Source organism: Equus asinus, chromosome 12, assembly GCF_041296235.1.
Source record: "Equus asinus isolate D_3611 breed Donkey chromosome 12, EquAss-T2T_v2, whole genome shotgun sequence".
Lineage (NCBI taxonomy): Eukaryota > Metazoa > Chordata > Mammalia > Perissodactyla > Equidae > Equus > Equus asinus.
Genome location: NC_091801.1, coordinates 83,731,972 through 83,749,707, shown reverse-complemented (window position 1 = coordinate 83,749,707; position 17,736 = coordinate 83,731,972). Strand labels below are relative to the sequence as shown.

General features: G+C 58.8%; 1 protein-coding gene across 32 annotated transcripts in view; it reads left to right on the top strand.

The window, feature by feature from the left end:
- Positions 1-17,736, top strand: part of TSNARE1 (t-SNARE domain containing 1) — a 169,445-nt gene that overhangs the window by 33,242 nt on the left and 118,467 nt on the right. For 27 of the 32 annotated variants that reach the window (XM_070481739.1, XM_070481738.1, XM_070481735.1 and 24 more), the window contains 2 exons: positions 5,680-5,805; positions 15,418-15,927. In XM_070481739.1, the coding sequence (XP_070337840.1) occupies positions 5,718-5,805; positions 15,418-15,927 (598 nt within the window). In that variant the 5' untranslated portion in view covers positions 5,680-5,717. Of the gene's footprint in view, positions 1-5,679; positions 5,806-15,417; positions 15,928-17,736 lie in introns of those variants that run through there. The other 5 variants (XM_070481740.1, XM_070481743.1, XM_070481723.1 and 2 more) reach the window with 1 other exon arrangement.

Below are 17,736 nucleotides of genomic sequence, written 5' to 3'. Positions count from 1 at the left end.
CTGCCCACTTTATGGATGAGCAAACTGAGGACCAGAGATGTACAGCGAGTTGTGCAGACCCTGCCTGTAAAGGAGCTGCTCCCCATCCTTGGTGGACCCCTCGGCTTAATGAGGGGGCAGGGTCTGTTCTGGGCTGTCCCCATCTAGAAGATATCGGTCCTGTCTGCTGCCCTGCTCAGCCCTCGTCTTGGAGGTTCGCTGCCTCTGAGAGCCCCAGGCCTACAGAAGAAAGCTGCAGGCAGAGGTCTCGTCCTGCTTGGGAGCCCACCGGGGCAGAGCCAGCCCTGTTGCAGCCCTGGAGCCGGCCCTGGAGCCCAGGTCATTGGCCTCCAGCTTGGAGCTGTGTCCGGGTGCTCCCTCTGGCCTGGCGTCCAGTGGCGTCCCTCTGGCAGACTGCTCTCTCCTCCTGGGCCTGGGGGCTTTGTCCTCGGGGCAGGGCGGCATTGCTGGGGCGTTCCCTGGCACCTCCACTTCCTCTGGTGCCCTATAAACAGGATCTGGGCAGTGCAAGGACAGATGGCTAGTTTCAGCCTGCTGGGGCATGGGGGCGGTGGCTGGGGAAGAGCCTGGCGCCAGCCCGGGGGCACAAGGCCGGAGGAGGCTGGCAGCCGTGGTGGGCGGTCACGGAAGCTGCTTGGTAGGAGGCCTCCTTGGGAGCAGGCGTTGTTCTCGTGGCCTCTGTCCGGCAGCTTTGAGGCGGCCCCGGCCATTCCTGGGCACTACAGCCTGTCAGCATCTACCCAGCCCTCCGGCCTGGCCCTGCTGCAGCTTCCGCCTGCCTGCAAGGCTGCCAGCGGCTCCCGTAGCCTTTGTCCAGCTGCTCCCTCCTCCTTCTCTCTCTGGCGCTGCCGTTTGCCCACTGCCTGCCCCCCTAGGTGGGACAGCCTGGCTGAGAGGACAGGGCATGAACTGGCTGCAGGAGGATGTGCAGGAGAGCGGGGAGGAAGCTGAGGGCACAGACTGGGACAGGGCACGTGGGGAGCCTGAGGTTTGGGTTGGCAGCTGAGTGCCCCATGGCCCCTCATCATCTCCTGTTGATGGGGGACAGACCTGCTGGCTTCCAGGTCCCTCAGGGGCTCGAGGTCCAGAGCAGCTGGCTGGAGTGGGCACCAAGCAGCAGGCAATGGACACATGCTGGCGTGTCGTGTTCCCGGACCAGCGTTGTCCAGCTGGGGTGACTCTGTGGCCCCGGCAGTGGGACGGCCTTCATCTCCCAGTCCGCTGAGCGAGCACAGAGGCGGTATATGTTCCAGGGTGCAGCAAAATGAGCTTGCCAGTCGGATGAGGTGGGGGGCTGGGGATCTGTTCTCCTTCCTGCCTTCGCAGACTGTGACTCTGGGTTACCCTTCCATGGCCTGGACGCAGCAGAGGGCGGCCCGTTGGCCAGCTTTACCTTCACAGGTGCTGGTGGCTGGGCCCTCAGCCCTTCCAGCTGCCCCGGCTGTGGCCGGCGTGCTGTGCCTCTCGGGCGAGGTGCCCTAGTGCTGCCCACTAGTCTGTTACTTCCTCCATTTGGCTGTGGGTCTCTCCTGTGCCCTTGCTGTCCCTTCCATCTTCCCAGAGCTGCCCCTGCCTCTTCCCTTCAAACCATGACTCGCCAACTCCTTCCTGCTCCTGGCTCGGATCCCGCTGGAGCCACTTCCTCTGGGGAGCTGCCAGACCTGCCCCGGCCGGGGCTCCTGGCCCTCAGGGTCTCTGCACGTCCTGTCAGAGCCTCATCACGGGATATTCCTGCAGACTCCTGCTAGATGTTCAGGTTCCTGAGGCCAGGGCCGGGCCGCCTTGTCTGTGTTGGGCAGTGCTTGGGCATATCTGTGGAATTGGGCTTGGTCCTCCTGGGTCACTGTGCCTGCCTGGGGTCTGCGTGGCCACCCAGGATGACACCGCTGGTTCTCTGGGGCTGCCTTCCAGAGATGCAGGGAGCCCTGGGCCCGCACCTGGATCTCGTCTGCAGAAACTGGCTCCCCGCAGCCCGCCCTGCTTCCAGACGGATCTGTGTAGATGATTATTTTGTTGGAATTTTACAAGTGAAGCTTTAATATTTTAAAATTATACATGCATAAAGTTTAGAGAGTAAATGAGTTCTACATGGTTAATTAAGAATGAACACCCTCGAGGCCCCTCCCTCCTCTCCCCAGAGCCGCTCCCTCCCATCCTCGCGCTAGGTCTCTGGATGTGCCTCTCTTCTCGCAGCAGCGGGCTCCTCCCACTGCTTCTGGATTTTTTTCCATGTTTAGACAGTGTTTATTGACTTGCAAGATGAGGACTGAAGTCTCTGTCCACACGTGTGTGCTTACTCTCACTCCCCACACGCACACATGTGTGAACACACACGAGAAGGAAAACATACATGTGCTCGTCACACATACCTGACTCGTACACACGTGCACATGCTCCACCCCCGCAGCTCGGTTAGGTGTCATCTCGTGCTGTGCTGGGGGGAGGACATCCTCGTCTCAGCTGTGGCTGCTGAGGCCCGAGCTCTGTGGATGGGCTATTCTTTGTTTCCCAGCCCACCTGTCTCCCCATGGTTCTAGTTGTCTTCATTTGCTTGTGTTGTCTTTTACGGACTTTTTCAGCAACCTGACCTGAAGCCTCCTCCAGATCTCCCAGTCTTACCTTCCTTCACGTCAATGGCCTGTCATTTCATCTTCCTGAGGAAGTCCATCTGGAACCTTCTGCCTGCCCCGGTCAGCTGCTTGCCCCCCAGCCTGGGCACAGCTTCTGCCCTGGGTCTCTCTCCGTTCCTGTCTTGGGATCCTTCACCTTCCTCCTTCCTTCCTAGATCGTCCCTCGTGGATGGAGCACATCCTGGTGCTCTCCTGGGGAAGGGGCTGGAAGGGACTGCTCGGAGCCCCCGTGTCTGGAAGTGTCTTCCCGTGCCCTCGTTCCAGAGAGTTTTCCTTCTGTGCTGGAGCTGCTCTCGCTCAGGCTGTCATGGTTTCTGATTCTGCACGTGGAGCTTATTTGTGGGGCACTGTCCTTGTCCTGTGTCCTGAGGGCCAGCAGGGGTGGGGAGCTGACCCAGGACAGGTTGCGCCCATCCAGGCCATGCGTTTCCAGGGCCCGGCTCAGTGTGCTCAGTTCTGGGTGTTTCCGTTGACTTCGTTTCTGATGGCCCCACAATGGTTTTCTCTGTCTCCCTGGATTCCAGACACAGGAGCTCTGGGCCTGGCGTGTGGTTTTCACTCCTGTGCTCCATCTCCTGTTCTCCCTCAGGGAGACATCTGCAGCTCCGTCCCCTCCCTGTTCTACCGAGCTCTTCGTTTCTGCTCCCGCGTTTCGGTTTCTCGGCGCTCTTCGGTGCTCTCTGAAAGTGCCTTTGATAGCATCCTGTTCTGGTTTCAGAACGACACTTCGTGTCTCCAGGGACAGCAGTGAGGGGTGTTATGTGGGTTTGTCCCTCAGAGAGGCAGCACAGTGAGGACACAGACGCTGGAGCCGGACTGCCCCATATGAAACCCTTTTCCATCCGCTACCCGCTGTCTGGCCTCAGGCAAGTCACCCACCTCTCTGTGCCCCCGTGTCCTCGTATGCAAGGTGAGGTGACTGTGGGACTTCCTAGGTTGTCGTGTGGATGAGTGAGTGAGCCCGCGCCGAGCGCTGAGAGGAGCGTGGCCGTGCCGCGGGCCTGTGAGAGCGCCATCCTCACGGCTCCCGCTGGCTCCTCTTGGGTGGTGCTCTTGCCTCCACGTTTAGCTCTCCATGGGCCTTGGGCTCCTCTTCCACATCAGACGTCTCCCCAGATGTGGCCCAGGCATGTCAGGTGCTGGTGAGTGCTCCCTGGGCTGAGAGCGCTCTGCTCTGGGTCAGCATGTGTCGCTGTGTCCCCTGCCTCCTCTCTCCCTGCCTGGCATCGCGCCCCTACCTCGCCTGCTCATCTCGCTCGGGACGTTGAGACAGCAGAGGGAGGTCTGGAAAGTGGAGGGAGGTCCAGCGGCAACTTGGGCTGGTGTCCAGGACGTGGCCTGAGAGACCCACGGACAGGAAAACCTTGCTTCCGTCAGGGGTTCTCCAGTGTGCTCTGAGGAGCCCTGGGGGTCCTTGAGTCCTTTGCAGGGGCCCCCCGGTCCTCCCTCTGCCGGCCACCCCTGTGTGGGGCCGGGTTTCTCAATCTGCTCCAGCCAAAACGGTGCTGGTGCAGCCTGTCCAGAGGCAGGCGAGGTGCCTGTCTGCCCAGCCCGCCTGCAGACTGAGCGGGGGGACTGTGCCCTTCTTGCTGAGCTGTTTCCTTTGGGAAGGTGTCGTCATTTTTCACAAAGATACGTTAACAGATAATGGCTTCCTATTGTTATTTCTAAATGAATTAAGTATTTTTTTAAAACTTCGCTTTAATTTCTAGTACAATAAATATCGATAGGTATAATCCCCGTAAACCAGAGGTCTCAGGTCCTCACTGATTCTTAGCCATGGAGGGGTCCTGAGACGGAGATGTCTGGGGCACATTGGGCCGGGTCGCCTCGTGATGCTGTCCAGCCCTGGATGGCCGACGGCACAGGCGCCGCGGGAGCGGACGAGGCTGCGTATCCTGTGCTGCAAGCAGTAGGGCTCGGAGGTCCCCCAACTCTGGGACTCGGGCCTGCTTCTCACCCCGTGGCGCTCCCTTTGGTCCCAGCCCTACCCGTGTGGGGTTCTGTGCGGGTGCGTTGAGCCATGGCTGTGAAGTGCTGAGCAGCCAGCCTGGCCTGAGCGCTCTGTAAGCTGTGCCGATATCTTAGGAGGTGGCAGGTCAGATGAAGGCAGCGGGAGAGCCTCCATGTGCACACAGGTCACAGTCCCGGGCCCCATAGCGGTGCATGTGCAGACGCACTCAGAAAACTGGGTGTGTCTGAAGCGGCCCCCAGAAGGGCTGTGGTGACACTGGAGGGTCACAGGTGGTAGTTTTCAGGCTGGAGAGGCCCCACTGCCATTGTGGAGCTGCAGCTCCCAGGAGTGGAGACGGGCGGGCAGGATGCCCAGCGTCCCTGGGATGCCAGCGTGGTATGCAGGAGCCCGTGCGGCCCATGGTGGGTTGAGCGCTTACTGTTTGTGGCCCGTGTTCTGAGTGCTTCATGTGTGTCCGTTCACATCTCACCACAGCCCTGAGAAATGAGGTCTTCTAGTACATTCCTTTTACAGGCGAGGAAACTGAGGCCCAGAGAGGGCCTGCGGCTTGTCCTGAGCTGCATAGGTAGCAGTGACGGGGGTGGTTTCAGCCCAGGTGGCCAGCCCCCAGCCCTCTTGCCATCCTGTGTGTCTCAGGAGGACCGAGCTGGAGGCGGAGGGTCGGCAGGTGCCACGAGTCTTGTGGGTCCCAGCATAATGCGGCGCTTGGCTCTGTGGTGCCGTGGGTACCGACGCACATGTGGCAGGGACCTGGCGGTCTCAGAAGCCAGGCTGGGGTGGGCTTGCTCAGGGAAGAGTAGGGGAACTGGGGCTCTGGTTGGGATGGCTGTGGTCTTTGAGAAGGGTCCCTGTAGGGAGGCAGCCTCCCAGTGTTCCCACACCGGGATGCGGTACCAGAGGGCCCCTGGCAGGGGCTGGGAGGAGTCTGGCTGGGCTGAGATACACGCACCAGGCTGCCCAGAGCAAGGCTGCTGGGAGCCAGGCTCGTGGGCGGGTAGGCAGAGCCGGGCCCACCGCAGTCTGAGCACTAACCCCTCTCTCCTCCCTCCCTGCCCCGATTTTTCTTTCTTCCAGCTCTGTGGGAAGGTGGCGGCCCTGCCCTCCGTGAGAAGATGTCCTATGGGTCCATCGCTGGCAGTGGCGGCCTGGGGAGCCACGGCCCTTTTGGGGGACCCTCCAGACAAGGCTATCAGCCCCTAGGTAATGACAGCGGCTGGCAGCGTGGGTGGGGGATGTAAGGGGATGGCAGTGGGCTGTGTTGTGTTGGTGGGTGTAGATGGGTTCTGTCCCTTTAACCAACACTGCCTGTGACCTGAGACCAGGGGTGATGTTGGCCCCACACCCGGGTGGGGCTATTGGTGTGGGGCTGAGTCAGCACCAGGAGAGAACAGACTGGGAGAGGCTGCCTGCCGTGGGGCAGCCCTGGTGTCCGCCGTCATTCTGGACTGAGCTGATTTGCTGGTGCTCAGGGGCACTTGGGGGGCAGAGTAGATGAGTGATCTGGTCTGGTCTTCCTAACGACAGTGTGGAGCAGGTGTTATTTTTCATGGTGTGCACAGGAGGAAACTGAGGCCTGTGGGGGTGATAAGCGACATCCTGGGGCTGTGCAGCTGGTATGGGCGAGCAGGGGTCCCTTCCAGATACTTCTGGGTGCAGAGCCCTGCTCTGATCACTTGGTTGAGTATGAGAGCCCTGCAGGCTGACCGCGTGTGCACCCCACAGTGGACGGTGCTGCTGTCTGCCCGCCTTGCCCCTTGCCCGTGCTCTTCTCCCTCTGGAAGGCAGCCCCCTGCTCCAGGTGGCAGGCCCACTGGACCATGTCTCTGTCCTGCCTCTCCCCTCTGGCTCCCAGCATCTGGTCAGAGCAGCCTCCACAGGCAGCTGCCTGGGAGTGGGGAAGGGATGGATTTGGGGTCCCTGAGCTCTTTGCTTTTGTCTGCAGGCTGCACTTGCCCTACCCCGGCTGCTGCCAGAGCCTCAGGCCCTCGTGGGCGGTGGCTCCCTGTCCACCTGGGACCTCCTGAGGCTGGGCCCGAGTTTCTTTCCTTGTGGCTTCTCTGTGGCTCCTGTCCAAGGCTTCGTTCCCAGGGGTGCCTGTTCAGGGAAGCAGGCTGGGCAGGGGGCCATTGCTGGCTCCTTGGAAGCCCCCCTCGCAGAGGGGAAGCAGCACGCACTTGGACGGGCAGCCGGCCTCTGAGTCATCGGTGCTGGTGTGGACTGAGGCCGGGCGGGCGTGAGTCCTTGTGGTCATCCCCGTGGCTGTCTTCCTCACAGCCTCCCTCCTCCTTGCTTGGCTCATTCTGCTGACTCCCTCCCGGCCCAGGCCCAGGGCTCGGTGCTGGGGCACAGTGGTGCCTGGGGCCCAGGCACAGTCCTCCAGGACCGTCCCTCCCCCGGCCTGTCCTTCCTTTCAGCTGGGAGCGCTGGTCTGGCGCTCGCCAGTCTCCTCCCACCACGGCCTCCCGCTTCTCGCCTGGAACATTTATCCAGGTGGCCCTCCAGGTGTCAGGGGCCTGGTGTGGGAAGAATAGCATCTTTGCTCCCTCAAGGAGACGTTCCGGAGTCATCTGGCTCAGGTGCTGTGGAGACCATGAGGGAGGACGAAGGAGAGGACTGATGTGGTGGGAGGGGTGGGCTGTGTCAGCCGAGGTGGTGAGGGAGGACGCCTTGGGAGGAGCCTGGGGAGGAGGCAGCCCAGGGTCCTGAAGGGGCCTGTCCTGTTGAGAAACAGTGTGACTGGGTGGACAGGCTGGTGGGCCAGGCCAGTGTGGCCATATGGTCCTGGTCACCTGTGCTCTCGTCCCCGAGCAAAGGGAAGCCATCACACGGGTTTCAGTGGGGACAGTGTGAGCTGCGTGATTGACTTTATGTTCTCTGGGATATGGAGTACATGCAAGGCTGTGTGTGTGTGCTTGTGTGTGTGCGTGTAGAGTTTAAACTTCACTGTTCAAGGCCCCATGACACAGCCCCAGGTCACGGCCCGCCTCTCTGGCCCACCCCCTCCTCACCCTGCCCGTGTGCGTTCATGGATTTACCCTCGTGTGTGCTCCTGGGACAGAACCGTGCTGCGTGTACATGCCGCTCAGTTGCATGGACCATGTGATTGTGTTGTCCCTCAGCTTGCTAGTTTTGCTCCTGAGTCACTGGGGTTGCACGTAGCTGTCCCCTTCCGTGTCCCTGCTCTGCAGCGTCTGGTGGTGTGAGTGCGCCAAGCCATCTGTATCTAGTCCCCGTGCGAGGACAGTTAGGGTGTCTGTTTGGGGTCCTCGCATGGGGGTGCACCAGGTGGGTTGCTGGTGGTTGTGCTGACGCTGCTCCCTCTGGAGCGCGCGCCCTCTGCTCCGTCCCTGTCAGCACCAGCCTCCGGGATGGTGGCTTTTGCGGTCTGGGGTGTGGGCTGGGCTCTTCTGGTCCTCATTTCCATTTCCCTGGTAACTGCCGGGCGCGTCGTGTTTTCCTGCGTTGGCTGGGCATTCGGGTCTCTTCTCCGGTTCAGTCTTCGTTTTCCCTTGGGTTTCTCTTGCCCTTACTGATGTGTGAGTTTTCCCTGCCTGTCCTGGGGGTGGAGCCCTGGCGGAGCTGCGAGCAGTTGCCCCTGTTTGGGCTTGCTGTGCGGCGTGGCGCTGCGATGACCAGCATTTTGTCGTTAGCATACACCTGAATTTATCGCTCGTTCTGTCGTGGTTTGTGTTTTTCTGTTTAACTTAATGAATTCTACCACAATATAACAGTGATTTTGCCTTTGCGTTCCTCTAAAGCTTGTATGATTTGTTTTTCAAATGATGTCAGTCTTTTAATCACCTGGATCTGGTTTTGTTTATGGTGTGAGGTGGGTGGGGAGGATGAGACCCTAATGTCATTTTTCTCTATTTGAATAACAGATTCTTCTGGGACTATTTGTTGAAAATCCTGTCCCTTCCTACAGACCTGCAGTGCCAGCTCTGTGACAAATGAAGTTTCCATAGGGGTTCTCTTGGTCAATTTTTCTTCTCCTATGTAAAAATCCATCTTAATTTTCATAGAATTATTATAATTTTTGATATTTTTTAGGGCAAGTTGCTCTATTTGTCTTTCCTCGGAAATGTCTTGGGTATTTTTGGCCTTTTGTTGTTGAACATAAATTTTAGAATCCCTTGTCAAACTTGCTGGCTTGAATTGCTTTGCATCTAATTAATATGGTGGAAATTGGCATCTTTGTCTTTCTCAGTCTTCCAATCCATGATCATGTATGTTTTTCTATTTATTGAGTCTTCTTTAATGTCTTTCAATAAAGTTTTGTAATTTTTCTCATAAAGATCTTACATATCTTTTATTAAATTTGTTTCAACAAAATAAAAACCTACTTTTTGCTGCTGCTCTCAGTGGTACCATTCTGAATATTACGTGTTCCAAGTCTTTGTTGCTGGTTTTTACACATGCAATTGGTTTTTTCTAAAAAAGCAAAGTCCAGAGATTTTATTTAATTTTTAAATGTCTTATTTTTTAACTTTCTAAATGTGGAAAATTCAAACATAGAAAAGGAGACACAGTGGTGGAATGAACCCCCGTGCATGCACTCGACTTGGCCGGGGGTCCACACACGGCCAGTCCACCCTCACCTGTGCCCTCGTGTCCCCCCAGCCCCCTAGGTCATTTTGAAGGCAGTCCCAGACATCCGCATGTCTCATGTCGATGTGTCAGTGTCCCTCTAAGCGAGGGCTCCTCTCTGCATAACTAGATCCCCCTGCGAGGCCTGGCGTTGAGCCCCAGCGCCCGTTCAGATCTCCCGTTACGTTGCAGACGCCCAGCGTGTCCTCAGCTGGCTGGTGGAAGCGGGGTCCTGAGGAGAGCCACGTATGCACTTGACTGACAGGCCTTTGAAGTCTTTCTTAGTCTCTTGATTTGCCTCCATCTTTTTGGTTTTTTTTTCCCCTTTGACGTTTATTTCTTGAAGAAACCAGATTTTTCCTGTGGAATGTATTGATTTTTGTCTACTGACTATATCCTACCATTTTGCTGAGCTCTTTTCATTATGTAATAATTTGTCTGTGGAATCTTGAGGTTTCTGTGTAGACAAATGGCATCATTTGTGGATAATGACTGTTCTTTTCTCTTCTTTTCCGATGCTTTCACCTTTTATTTCCTTTTCCTGCCTCCCTGAGCCATTGGAACCTCTCGATGACGTGGGCTAGAGGTGGGGATTAGCGTCGGGCTGAGCTTTTGGGACAGTAGGCCTGCGTGTTCCTCAGATCTTGCTGGTTTCGCTGTGAAGCCGTCTGGGCCCGGTGTGCTCTCTGTGGAGGGAGCTTTGACTAGCAGACAGTTCCTCCAGCTGTAAACACTCCTCAGGCTCTCTGTTTCTTCTTGGCTCAGTTTTGTTAAATCTTGTTTTTCTGGACCTGTGTCTGCTGCATCTAAATGTTCAAACTTAGTGAAATAACATTGTGCACGAGGCCTCCCATTGGCCAGGGTCACACTGGGCAGCATCATGTGAGGTTAAGGGCACAGCTCGGAAAGCAGCCGCCCTGGTTCCGTCCCCACCTGCCCTGTTGTTTACTCCCTGCACCTCGACTGCCTGGCGGTGGTGAGCACAGGTCCATGGGGCGGGGGAATGGCGGGACAGTCAGCCCACACGAGGCCTGGGGCTGAGCACGCTCTGTCAGGGCTGCACGGGCTCCCGTTCCCGTGGCTGCTGTCTATTACCGTGGGCAGTGTCTAAATCCCGTCCTCTTCTTATTTCTGAGGTTGTTTGTACCTGCCTATTTTCTTCCTTTATAATCAATATTGGCAGAGGCTTGGCAATTTTATAAGCCTCTCCAGAGAAATGACTTTTGGCTTTTTTGATCCCTTCTATTATATGCTAGTTTTAAACGTGATTGATTTCTGCTCATGTTTTTATTATTTTCCTCCCTCTTTCTTTGAGTTCGTGTTGCTGTATTTTCAAACTCCTAAGTTAGTGTTTACTCATTCATATTCAGTTTTTATTCTATTCTCATAAAAGCATTTAAGATTATAAATGTCCAAATCACTGCTTTAGTTGAATATCACACATTTAAAAATATGTAGCATTTTAAATTCTTATTTAGTTGTAAATATTTTCTCGTTTCCATTGTGGTTTCTTCTTTGATCCCAGGACTTTAGAATTGTATTTCATCATTTCCAATGTATGTAATTTTTCCTAGTTGTCTTTTTTTTGCTGAAGAAGATTGGCCCTGAGCTAACATCTGTTACCAGTCTTCCTCTATTTTGTATGTGAGCCCCTGTCACAACATGGCCACTCTGATAGACAAGTGGTGTAGGTCTATGCCCAGAGCTGAACCCGGGCCACTGAAGTGGAGCGTGCCAAACTTGACCACTAGGCCACCAGGGCTGGCCCTCTAATTTTCTTTTTAAAATGATTTCTAACTTAATTGCATTTCTGTCAGAAAAGGATCTGCTAAAGTTGTCCTGTTTGTTGGCAGTTGTGGAGATAGGGCTGCTTCTGGGGCGCTGGCGTTATTCTGGTTCCTCACCCTCCTCTGTGGGGTGAGCTGGGGAGGCTCCCGGGCAGGATGGTGGGCAGGCGGGGACCCCGTGGCACGGGAGCAGCCGTGGGTTGCTCTGCCTGCTGTGCGCCAAGCACTGTGGAGCGCACGGGACCTCTAGGCATTTTAGGAGCTTACGGTGGGCTCTGTGTCCCAAATCCCTTCACAGATGCAAGAGCCAACTGGCAGCTTATTAACACACAATGGACTCACGTGAGTAGAAGGACAGCCCAGAGTCTTCATACAAATGGGCCGGATCTGCGAGCCGATAGGAAACACGGATGATGACTCACCGTGCGTGAGAAGTTCCCAGCCTTGCTGGTGCCCAGAGAGGTGGAAGTTAACCTAGTGAGACACCACAGCGCCAGGCTGCGGTGGAGCCAGTACTTCGGGAGGCGAGGGCACCCCCGTCCCCGCTTCCCAGCCCACCGGCTTCCCCCTCTCGCCCAGCCAGGCCTCTTCTTGGAATGTTAGGAAACAATCAGAGATGTGGGCAGAGGTGTTCGCTGCAGGGCGCCTTATCAGCAAGAACGCAGAAATGCCGTCAGTACCCAGCTTAGGGAGACCGTGGAGTGGGCGACGGTCTGCGATGGGGAACGTACCGCGCAGGCGTTAGGATCAGTTGTGGAAGAGCTCGGGGCGACCTCCGTACACACCTGGATGTGGTGACACACGTGGTCAGTGAAACAAGCAAAGCCACATCTACCATCTTCTACTTGCATGAGACCCCCACCTACCACTGTTAACAGTTTTTACTGCTGGATGCTGTGGTTGCACACGATCTTTATTGTTTTCTTATAATTGTCTACATTTAAACTTTTTCCTGTAATTGTGTGTATTATTTTCTATAATCAGAAACAAACAATAATTGTCCCAGCCTCCCCGACCCCCAAAGTTCAAGGCTCATGAGATTCTGGTGGGCAGACTAGACTGGGTCCTCCATGGGTGTCTGGGGACCGTGTGGAGTAACCAGGGGAGGTGGACAGGGCCTTGACTTCTGGTGGCTGGGTGCTAGTGTGGCGAGGTCATTGGGCGGCAACCTGGGCTGCCAGCTGGGCCTGTGGTCTCCCTGCTCCCTGAAGAGGGGCTCTGGGGCCCTGAGCAGATGATGACCCGTCTCGGGGTACCTGGACAGCTGAGCTGCCTCCTTACACGCCAGTGTTTGGCGGCAGTTGCTGGGGCTGGGGTCTCCGGGGCTGGGGTCTTAAGGCCTGGGAGTGTCTGCCTGCAGGGGAGCCTGGCGCGGGTGCTGTAGAGGAGTCCCTTCGAGAAGAGGGGACGTGATGGGCCCTGCCCTCCTGGGAGGTGGGCCCTGTCCTAGAGCCTCAGGATCAGAGCCTCAGACCCACAAAGACACCTGGATGTGGGTGGGGCTGTTGCCTGAGCCAGGGCCTCTCTCACATGCTGGGACTGCCCAGGGCTGCATCTCCTCCCCAGACACCATGGAGAGTTCTCTTGTTCTGACTCTGAGGTCTGGCTGGCTGCACTTCTGTTCTGTGGGAACCTCTGCCCCAAGATAAGCTAGCCTGCCGCCCTGCCTTCCTTCTCCATCCTCCCCCAAGCCAGGTGCTGGAGCAGGAGGAGGAGGAGGAGGATGCAGGCTCAGGGAGTGGGGGATTGGGGCTCTCCCCTGTGTCTGTGGGCTGGGAGGCCCGTTGGCTGCCTGTGTGGTTTGGGTTAGTGCTGCCTGGAGGTGGGAGGATGGACAAGATGGCCTTTGAGACCCTTCCCACCTTCAGGTGGAGTCTAGGTGGGAGCCTTTGGGGTGGTCCTTCTGTCCCTGTCACGCTGGGCTTCACTGTCTCCCTAGAGGGACGCAGAGCAGAAGCCGAACAGGTGTCCCTCACGCTTCCTCTCTGGGGGAGATCGGAGACCAAGGCCTTTTCCGGGAAGGAGCAGCTGTTTCGGGAGCTCAGAGCTGAGACTGGCCGGGGACAGCCGTGTCATCCAGGAGAACTCCTTGTGGCCTTGGTGAGAAGGGCTTCTGAGTCAACCGGGCCAGCCACTGCCTCCTGGAGTGCGCTTCCTGGACACTGCGCTTCTTCTCGAGCTAGCCCTGGGGAGAAGACGGGCCCCTGCTCGGCCCGCGGCCCTGGCTCCTGTGGCCTCAGCCTGGCTTGCCCGGCCTCACTGACTCAGGGCGCCGTGGACTGGAAGGCACGTCTCAGCTCCAGGGCTGTTGAGACGGTTTTAAAGGCGCGTCTTAGGCTTGACACATTCCAGCAAAACCTGCCCAGTAGTTGTTTTTAAAGAAATTAAAATTATCAAAGAGAAAATTAGGTGTCCTCCCTGGTGGCCCGGCCCCTCGCCTGGTGCCTGTTGAGCGGCTGGGGAGATGGAGAGAGGCGCGGGCGCCCACGGCACGGTCACTCAGCTCTGCGGCCGTGCGTTGGGAAGAGCACTTCAGTGTGCCGTGGAGCAGTATTCTTGTAAATACAGCAGGGTGGCCCACGCTGGGGTGCTGGGAGATTTCGAATTGCTGTAAACCTTCCCAAAGCCTCATTCTCTATTTCGCACGTCATTGTTGCAGACAGGTAGCACTCGTCCAGGGCCCGGCCTGGTCTGTGGGCCACGTCTGAGGGCCCTGCTGTAGGGGGTTTCTCTCTGGCATTGGGTCACCTTTCCCAATAGCTGTGGTTCAGATAAAGATCTGGAACATCTAAAGTTCTGAACTCCATGCTGGCTTTCAGCAGAAGGAGGTGTTCCAGAGAGGGGGCAGTCAGGGAAGCCTTCCTGGAGGAGGGAAGTCCAAGTGGAGCTTCTCAGCGTGGATGATTAGAGGGCTTGGGGTGCCTGCTGTCCTGTGTGGGGCCCTTGCTCTGCTAGCAGCGCCCTGAGCCGCTCTGTGGGCAGGCTGGGCGTAACCATGAATGTCCCTTGCTGTCCGTAGAGTGCGCTAAATGTTGGACTGAGTATGGAATCCACCATTTCCCCTGCCCATCTCCAGAGAGCAACCCGCAGGACCCCTGTGTAGGCAAGGACGGGGAAGGTGATCTGGGGCCGGTGGGCACGCCCGGAGGCCCGAGGGCCAGGAAGCGAGGTACTTCCACTGGGATGCAGGGTCTGGGGGTCCCGGGAAGGCTGCTGAGCGCTAAGGAGTGAGGGTCAGCCGGCCGGGGTGGGACGCGGAGGCCTGGGGCTCAAGGCTGCGGCAGGGATTCCAGCCCGTCTCCACACTCACCCCCCAGCCTTTCCCTTCCCCAGGCACAGGGGATGGTGTGGCAGGGCTGGACCAGTGGCAGGAGGGATGTCGCGTGATGGCCAGCACTGTCAGGGCACTGTGGGCTTGCAGGATGAGGCCTGGCCCCACACGGCCGAGAGTGAGGGGCTGCTCGTGCTTGGGGGCTGGGCCTGCACAGTGGCCCCTTCGTCCAGATCCTGGGTTCTCCTCACAGCCTGGGCTAGTGAGGGAGCACTGGGTCCTGGGCGTGCGCTTTAGGAGGAGGGGTGGTGGCCTCCGCAGAGGGCGGCCTTCTGGGTGATAGGGACCTGGAAGAGACACGCGGGCTGCTGCTCTGTGAGCTCTCCCCCGGGGAGGCTCAGACATCCCTCCACCCTCAGGGGCCCCTCAGTACTGGGGACTTGGTCCCTGCCTCTGGGAGACTCGTGGCCTGATGGGGGAGCCCTTTCTTCTGCCTTTACAGATCGTCCCTCTGTCCCCAGGCCGGCACCGGTAGGCTAGTGACAAAGGCCTGGAGACCTCGGTGCTGTTTCTGGCCCAGCCCAAGGACCCCTGTGAAGTGAGGAGAGGGAGGCTGTGGGGGTGCCGATGAGCAGGGGGCGGAAGCTACAGACCAGGCTGCCTGCTCCCCGCTCGCTGTGCGGGAGGGGAAGTCAAGGCCAGCAGCTTGGCAGAAAGGCAGGAGCAGAGACATCCTGAGGGGCTCTTGGCCAGGGCGTCCTGGCATGGCAGAGGTGAGGGCTGTCCTCTGATGGGAGGTGTCCTAGGAACAGCCTGATCCTGGCCCCGAGTGCCTTCTGCCTGCGGACAGGAGAGGCCTGTCTCACTCCTCGGCCCCACAGTGGCTGCAGGAGGCAGGCAGGGATGGGAGCCCTCTGTGGAGATGGGCGCTGTGGTCCGGAAGTGAAGTCCCTTGCTGGGTGGCGCCCAGCCGTGCAGTGGCGGGGCTAGCACTTGGAGCCAGGCCTCCGACATCCAGCAGGGAGGGGCAGCGGCCGGGAGAGGCAGCAGTGTCCAGCAGTGTCCTGAAGCAGAAGCCACAGAGGAGGTGCCCCGGGAGCTGCTGCTGGAGCCGCCATCCCCACTGGCCCAGGTGCCTTAAACACCTGCCTTTTGGTGCCTTTCCAGGGCCAGGGGTTGCCACCGACGGCAGCGGGACGCTGGAGCCCACCTCGCCCACCTCGACCCCCTCCGCCGGCCCAAGGAAGGACTCGGCTGCCGGGGCCCATGGCAGGATGGCGGGACCCAGCGCCACTCGGGCCAAGAAGAGGAAGCCCAACTTCTGCCCGCAGGAGACGGAGGTGCTGGTGTCCAAGGTCAGCAAGCACCACCAGCTGCTCTTCGGCACGGGGCTGCTGAAGGCCGAGCCGACCCGCAGGTACCGCGTGTGGAGCCGCATCCTTCAGGCCGTGAACGCGCTGGGCTACTGCCGCCGCGACGTCGTGGACCTCAAGCACAAGTGGCGGGATCTGCGCGCCGTCGTGCGGCGCAAGCTGGGTGACCTTCGCAGGGTGGCCCATGGCCCCGGCTCTGGCAAGCCCCAGGCCCTGGCACTCACGCCCGTGGAGCAGGTGGTGGCCAGAACCTTCTCCTGCCAGGCCCTGTCCTGTGGGGGCTTCGGCCTGGAGCCCCCCAGAGGTGAGTTGTTGTCCAGCTCAGCCCCGCCCACAGCGGGGCAGAGACTCGCCTGGCCTGGCCTGTCCCCGGGGATGCTGCGGCTCCTCCTCCTCCTTAGGGATCCCCTACCCGACCCCTTCACCAGCACCTCCATCGTCCGCATCCTTCCCGCCCCTTCGTCCTCTGCAGCTGCACCCGGGCGCTCACCCGCCGTCCCTGCACGCCCGCGACAGTTTAAATACCGAGGCGCTTCACAGGGACTTGGCTCCTCCTTAGCTTTCCTCAGCCCTCTCCTTCACCCCACAGAGCAGAGGGCTGGGCTGCACGGACAAGACGCAGCTCCCTTCTCAAAGTCACCTGGTTCCTGCTTTTGACCATGACCTGCAGTCAGAAGTACATTTTCTGTCACTGCCTGCGTTTTCACATGCCTGAAACGCAGGATCTCAAGCACTGCTGACCTCATGCCATTCCATGCGCCGACCTCTCTGTGCTGTCCTGACCCGCTCTAACCGCACTGTCCTACCCTGTTTGGTAAATAAAATGTTGTGCTGACATTCTGACCTGGTCTCACGACTGGGCATCGGGGCTAGTGTTTGGAACGCGTGGCACTGCTGCTGGTGTGACATCCGGAAGAGGCCTCAGTACAGTGGGGCCGACCCTGCAGCATCAGGAGGGGCAGCTAGGGAGGGAGGGTTAGGGAGCCCAGCTCACCTCGGGGCCTCCTGGGGTGCAGACAGAGCCCTTCCCTGGGCCATGTTCCGGGGGTGTGTCCCTCTGAGGGTCTGACGTCTCAGAAAGGCCCCAGTCAGGCACGGCGGGTTGGGGAGGTTGATGGAGGTCAATGTGGGCCCAACGTCTGGGAGCTTAGGTGCAGTGCGTTCTGGATGGGCTGGGGTGGTATGCTGTCTGGGTGTGCGCAATCCGCGGGCACGCAGGGCTGCAGAAGTGCTGTGTGAGGCCATTGTGAGTATGCAGAGGATGAGGGTGTTGTGGTCCCCGTGGTGGACTCCTGCTGCACGGGTGTCAGGTCTGCATTCTGCTGTGGGAGCTGCCCAGATAGATCGTGCCCTCTGGGACTGGCCTGGAGCACGGGGCTGCAGCAGGTGGCTACCGCTCCCCTTGAGTTGCCAGCCCAGATGTGCTCTCACGCTGAGCCGTGTGCGCAGCAAGGACGAGGTGGTGCTGGGCATGGCAAAACCTCTCCTCGTGGCTGTGGGTGGGGCTCGTGTCCTGTGCTGTGGGGAGCACCCCTGCCTCTTGCGCTGGGGCGTGGGATCCCGTCTTCAGCCCGGGCTCCCCTCTGTGCTGTCCCGGGTGAGGACAGGCCCTGTGGGGCAGGGAGTGTTGTGAGGCAGTGGTCACGTGCAGGGCCTGGGTGATGCAGAGGGCTGCTGTCCTGGGGCCTCGGGCTCCGGGACCCTTGGCTTTCACGTGGAGAGGCCCTCCTGCCTCCTCACAGGTGCCCTCAGAGTCAGGGGCTGATGAGGAGTGTGTGGGTGGCCATGCCTAGGGCTCCCAGAGGGTTGGGCTCAAGCTTGCCAGGAGTGATGGCCAAGTGGATGTGGTGTTGACATGGTATCAGTGATGTCAGTGGGGAGGCAGTGCTGGGGGACACGGTGGGAGTGGGGTGATGCTCCCCTCTCTGCCTGTTGTCCAGTTCTGTGTCCCAGGCCTCTGGTCCCTGGGCCTCCTGCCCTGACCCAGGCTCTAGGAGCATGCTCTTTGGCTTGGGGTCAGAGGGCAAGGGCTGGAGGGAGGGCTTAGGCCCCAAGGGCCAAGGTGCTGGTCCGCCGCTGCTCTGCAGGGGTTCTCGCTGGATCCCCTCTGCTC